General features: G+C 35.4%; 2 protein-coding genes across 2 annotated transcripts; both read right to left on the minus strand.

Moving 5' to 3' along the window:
- Positions 1-27: 27 nt before the first annotated feature.
- LOC125223516 (Tetraspanin family protein) lies at positions 28-3,655 on the minus strand. Its single transcript, XM_048126695.2, has 6 exons — positions 3,306-3,655; positions 2,885-2,984; positions 2,051-2,131; positions 1,871-1,975; positions 908-1,096; positions 28-420 (listed from the first exon to the last, which is right to left on the minus strand). The coding sequence occupies exons 1-6, from the start codon at positions 3,524-3,526 to the stop codon at positions 349-351; spliced, it is 768 nt and encodes a 255-aa protein (XP_047982652.1). The 5' UTR covers positions 3,527-3,655; the 3' UTR covers positions 28-348.
- Positions 3,656-4,321: 666 nt separating this feature from the next.
- LOC125219304 (37S ribosomal protein S27) lies at positions 4,322-6,051 on the minus strand. Its single transcript, XM_048121245.2, has 3 exons — positions 5,898-6,051; positions 5,253-5,525; positions 4,322-4,714 (listed from the first exon to the last, which is right to left on the minus strand). Exons 2-3 carry the CDS (start codon positions 5,483-5,485, stop codon positions 4,624-4,626), a joined length of 324 nt encoding a protein of 107 aa, XP_047977202.1. The 5' UTR covers positions 5,486-5,525; positions 5,898-6,051; the 3' UTR covers positions 4,322-4,623.
- Positions 6,052-6,481: the final 430 nt, after the last annotated feature.

Genomic DNA, 6,481 nt, shown 5'->3' on the forward strand with positions numbered 1-6,481 from the left:
TGTATGCAAATAACCCATATAGATATGTTACAAATAAATGGATTGTTGTTATTTCAAGTAGAAATGGGTGGAAACATCAGTGTTTAAGAAGAAATGGTTTGGTCCCTGAATACTAATTACAGAAAAACAAATAGCACACCAAAAAATTACAAATAATCTTCCCTTTTCCACAATGATAACCGTAGTCATCCACACCATACTTGGATCAATATACACCACACAATTGCAAGTAAAAAACTCTATCTAGCCAAACTTAATAAATCATATAAATATAAATCTCACATAAAACTGATCACCATTACTGCTCTTCATTTGCTTCAAGAGATTTCTCACTCACACTTCATAACATCAGCTGCTGCTTTTGGATTCACCAAATTTTGGTTTCGCGTCGCTGCTGCTGCTGCTGGTATTAAGTCCATACTGACAGAAGAAATTGTATAAGAACAAGAGCAACTCTACAAATTCAAGACAGCATCTACAAGCGAAAACAAAAATGTATGCCTATATGGAAAAATCCAATACAGTATCTCTAAATATATGTCCATTTTGAGTATGAAAGTGCAAACTGAATCCGAAGCCTACTATTAGTCTGCTATCAATAGCATTTTCATAATCCTAAACAAGCAAAACAGACCATAATATACTCAGAGCGAGTTGTGAATCTTGCATTTTCATTCTGTCAAAATAAATTTTCAGTTAACTAGTTCAACATTCTGATCTCTGGCATATGATTTGCTACTAAGAACCAAAGCATGTGCAAGCGGACAAGCACAGCACCTGTATTAGATGACCGAAACATCACAAGACACTATTTCTTTCATAATTTAGTTGAATGAATACCAACAGCTTGAGCATAATGATGTTACCAGCACCGTTTTTATTTTTTATTAACTTATAAGATACTGACCTTTTCTCTCATCCTTACACTCCAGATATCAGAATCACCTCTAGCTGAACCAGATGCTTGGCCTGAATATGGACTAACCAATGGTTCCCTACTGCTATTACGGAAACCATACTCAGCCTCGAGATCGTCATCTTCATTCTGACTAGAAACCAAGGATCTCAGTACTATAGCAAGAAGTACAGATAACACCTGCAAAAGCAAAACTGTTTAACTGCGGTTTCAAAATATTACTTCTTGAATTACTATCAAATAAATGGAGATGCCATATCCATTAGTAATCATGATACAGGTTTTTACATTTCAGAATATATGATACTTAATAGATGTTGTATGGCATCATAAGGCTAATTTCTAATTTACTACAATCTCGCACGATTGGTAAGAGGTGTTGCAGGCATCACCAACCATGCACCTGGATACAGATTACAGAAGGAATAAGCATATTGCAAACTAATAATAGCAGAAATGCTGGACGAACCTCTGTATAGTCAGTTCCAAACTTGAGTATCAGGGATATGTAGGAGAAATTTTCAAAGTTTCTTAGGTATTCCATGATCTCAAGAACTACTAAACATCCTCTAAGTTCAGAATTAGCTGTTTAGAAGCACATTAGTAACATAGCTTTGAATAATATATTGCATTAACTCCTGTCTGTGACATTTTAAAGTTTGCTTTTGTTATCCAATCTCAAATGGTAAATAAACACAGAGTGGAAAACTCATTAACGTCTGAGAAACTAATTGACCACAAAATTGGTTGTACACATATACCTATACGCAAACTGCCCCTAGGAAGCAATGAGCTTCCAAGGCATCTTGGTTTTTTATACACTAACTAGACAAAATAGTAAGCATATTGAATCCAAGAATTTCACAATTAGTGTAAGCTGAGTAGCTGACACATGAAAACAAAATAGAAAATCACAATTGACATGCTAGAATAGTCGTACAGACTAAAACGTGCCTGTACACTAAGAACAACAATGCCGACCCACATAAAGACATCAGCATTATCATTGATGAAGGTCCACAATTTGTCAAGTTCTCCAGTGGGATCAGATGGGATATCCTGAAGAATGATTACATCACAGGTAAGACACAAGGATGCACTGAAACATCAGCAATCAAATGATCGCAGAATTACCTTCTCCCACTGGCGATCAAGAGCAATGAAGATCACTAAACCCACTTCCGATAAAATGAATACGGTAGTGAGTACAGCATACTGAATTACACGGTCAAGGATATACTTATTACACATTTGGGTTGGCTCATACACTTCGGTGTCTGCCATAATTCTTCCAACTAAAACAAACAAGGTGCAGTTTTAAAACAATTACCTAAGTCTAGGTGGATATAAAATGTTAACATAACATCAATTATTCCTCTTAGGACCAAATTACGTGCATTAAAATGCACCTTGATGACAACAAATCAACAAAAGTGTAGTATGAAGTATGAACCATCAGTCTTCCTAGTTCCAGCATTGCCAATAGATATTTTTCAATACATTTTTTCTTTATATAGCTCAGGATTATAATGTGCGAGTGAAAACTAATATCTCCTTCTACTCCTCTCACTTTCTTAATTCTCCATGTTAGCAGCCTCTGGGCTTTGCATTGCTACAATTTAGTACAGTCCGCATGCAGAGCAGTTTCTACTATCTACGTCAAACAGCATCATCCATGAGAATTATACAACCAATGTAGCAGAAGATGGTTGCAAGTATGGCAACAAGGGACGTTCTCCGCATCTTCTTCCTCTCAATACTTCCCATGATTTCCTAACGTTTTAAAAAGGAAAAGGACAAAAACACCACCACCATCGAACATCAGATTGTTCTAACACCTTAAAAAGTCCAGAAAATCTAACAGTCTTGCTGATAAACAGAAACATTAACGAATAAAAGGTAACAATATTCTAGTAATTCCATGAGGGCGTTAGGGAGAAAGAAGTAATTGGAACGAGCAGAGGATACAAAGCAAAGGCAACAGCCGCTGATGGCCTCCGCACCAATGAATCCAACCAAACTGATGAAGACTATCAAAATCCCAGTTGCCAAAAATGCATATGTAAACCTATACATGACATAAAAAGTTCCAATTATTGCATCAGCTTCAACCACAACACTCACCCTCAACCATAATTCCAATTGGGAAAATAACCGAGCAACAAAATTAATGAAAAGTGAAAACTATCAAAATCCAAGTTGCCATAAATGCATATGTAAACCTATTCATAAAATAAAAGGTTCCAATTATTGCATCAGCCTCAAGCACAACTTTCCCTCAACCATAATTCATTAATTCCAATTGGGAAAATAATCGAGCAATAAAAATAATATCGAAAGCAAATACATTAACGCGAACAATTAACAAAAAAGGTAAAATTTTCAGTACCAAGGAGCTGGGAGAGAGCTGAAATTGGAGCTGAGCGCATCGTCCGGGTTAAAGACGCCGGAGTTAGGGTGGAATCCGAAATCATTAGGCGGAGGGTGGTGATGCAATTGAGTAAGCACATACACAGAATATATAATTATGACAACACCAACAAATGCGTTGAGGAAATTGAGGAATTTGAGGATGAAAGCTAGACATGTATGGGAACATGGCGTTCGCATTTCGATTTGAGAAATGGAAATTTTGACTTTCGATTAATCTGCGCACAATGATTCCTTTTTGAGTCTGAGTTCAATTAAATTTCATTACGTAATGGGAACGAGTCTTCAGCTTTTTAGGGCTTATCCATAAATATTCAATCTTTTAAAAGGATATTAATATTTGTGCATTGCAATCCATTTTCTACCAGTGAATGAAAATGAAACAATGTTTTTCTAAAAAATAATAAATGACACCTTTCAGCATTCAAGTTAATGGAGCCCATTCCATTTGAAAACTCAATAAATAAATAAATAAAGTTCAGACATGAATTAGGAAGACTTATCAGTAAGGTGAGGCATGAATTAAAATTTAATCAGGAAAATATTATTTTTTAAAGGGAAATAAGAATATTGTAAATGGTAAGTTGAAGAGTAATCTTAGAAATGAGGCTTTGATAAAAAAAATAAAAAATAAAAACAGCATTCATGAGTATTGATATATGCAAACTCATTCTTAACAACAAAAAAAACTGAACCAAGCATACGAAGGGCATTTGTAGGTAATTATTAGCTTATTTTTAGGTTATTATAGTAAGGATGACATAAGATGATCTTAACATAACCTCAAATTCAAATTTTATAATATAGCCTAAAACTACTTTATAATGACCCTTCTGTGTTTTTGTTTAATTTCCATTAAATTGCCAAATCTGATAGTAGTAAGAATTTAGTCTGAATTTGGTATTGAGATCAATTTTTGTATTGATCATTTTCCCAACATTACAACAGTATTTAACCTATCAAACAGATCCAAAATGAAAATTGTAGGTCAAAAATCCATGTTCAAAGTTCAAACAAGGTTTAAGGTATTACAGAATTATATAAAAAGGAATAACACAAAAAAGTTATAGGCAACTGCAAATTGCAACAGAAGCAATAAAGGTTATAATTATCCTTATCAAAGCTACTATTGAATATTATTGATAATCAACAAAATATGTTGCGGGGTTGAACATATGCAACTTGCATCTTAAAACATGATCACCAGAATGCCGCACTGCAGAAAAAGTCATAGATCGCTAGCGTTTCATATAAATTTAGATGAAATGCGATCGTCTTTATCGGCCACTCTTTTTAGCACGCTTCCCTTGCCCTTTCTTTGGTGGCCCCTTCTGGCGACGCTTCAACATTTCAAGCCTGCTCAGTCGCCTGCCACAATAAACTAAATTAGAATTGCAGCAATTTGGGTCTGAATCATTCCAATTCTATAATGTTATCATCCATATTTGCTGAGAAATCTGTCCACAAGAACACTATCACATCAACTTTCTTATAACCATACTATTTCTCACACATTATTATGCCACACCCACAGGTGCTAAGTGCTAGCAGCCCTACAGGGTTTATTTGTGGTGGCAAACAAGCATAATTGGGGGAATTTTTTCATCTACTTTATTCAGGTTTCATGACTGACTTGAGATTAACCGGAAAACAGATTATTGATTTTCCCATTAAACCTGTGTGTAGTTCATAATTACCTAAGATTGACAACTTGAAAAATAGGTGGTTTTGAATCCTTATATCAGTCTATATGTAGAGAATGCAACTCAGCTAATTTTGTTCCAATAAACATGCTTGATCCAAATGCCAGTAGAAAACATGTTATGGTTAACAAGCCTCGCATTCTGTATCATGATCATTGCAGGCAATACCAAACAAAATCAAGAAAATGGGTGGAATGGCTTACTCTTGTTCCTTCTGAGCCATGACACGGGGATCGTCCCTGTTGATATCATAAGGATACCAACCTGCAACTTTGTCACCAATGAGCTTCTTACGAAGTATTTTGTTGGCGGATCTTTGACCAGTTGGGTTAAGAAAGTGGCCGAAAATCCTAGCTCTAGCTTCAGTGACTCCCCTGATGGCCACTTCAGCCAGAGCTTTCTTCAAGCCTCCTCCTAAGCTGCTCCCCACACTCATTTCCCTAATCTCACTATTTCTGACTTGTTCAAAGGGTAATCTGGAATTATGAGTGATGAACTGGATGTTACAGATTTCATTCACATAAAATTGCTTAAACTTTATGGGTAAATCAGGGTAATAAACGTAAAACAGTACCCAATAAGCTATAAATCAAGCCAAACACATTATCGCCCATGATAAATTAATGTCTAGGGTTAACGAAAGTTTTCATTTGTTGATCGAAACTATACTATTGATTTCTGGAAATGCTAGCATAAGGAAAATATCAACTGAAACCTAATATCAATATGAAGAAATAGGAGGATGAAGGTTAGAATTTACCGCAACAACAGAATATGCTTTAGCTCTAAATACATATGAATGAAGTCACAAATGTTTTAGCCCTAATTATATTAAACAGAGCACTCACCGTCACCGTCAACTCCACGTCTTGCGGAAGGGCGGGGTCTCAGATTGCAGCGGTGCTACTTATGCGAACAGTGACTGTGAATTTGTTTGTGAGATAGAAAGCTGGGAGAGGAAGGTTTGAAGGAAAGAGACAAACAAGAGTTAGTTGGGTTGGGCCTCTTTCTGTTGGGCCATTTATCAGTGTTAACACCCGTCGCGTCGCGCTATGCACGGCCCATGTAATTTTAAAATAATTATTGCAAATTTTAAATAATTAAAAACAAACGATCATTTGTCCTAATTTCTTATTCCTCACACAATTTCATACTCTCTTCATTCCAACGAAGATGAATATTCACTTCATCACCACCTATAACACCATCACCAATTGATGCAACCCAAGAAGCAAACTCGTTAAATTTTGAAGCTTCATCATCAAATTGAAAACAATCCAACATAGAAAAAACGATTGACCCTTACTTTGAAACTCTTTATTAAACACTATTGTTAATTAATTTACTACTAGAAAGTATAACACACTACATAAAATATCATATCAAAAATGAGATGTTTATATTCAATGGGACAAAGGGAGTAGATTTGTGT

This window comes from Salvia hispanica, chromosome 1, assembly GCF_029641045.1.
Source record: "Salvia hispanica isolate PSC_SH4W2 chromosome 1, Shi_PSC_v1, whole genome shotgun sequence".
Lineage (NCBI taxonomy): Eukaryota > Viridiplantae > Streptophyta > Magnoliopsida > Lamiales > Lamiaceae > Salvia > Salvia hispanica.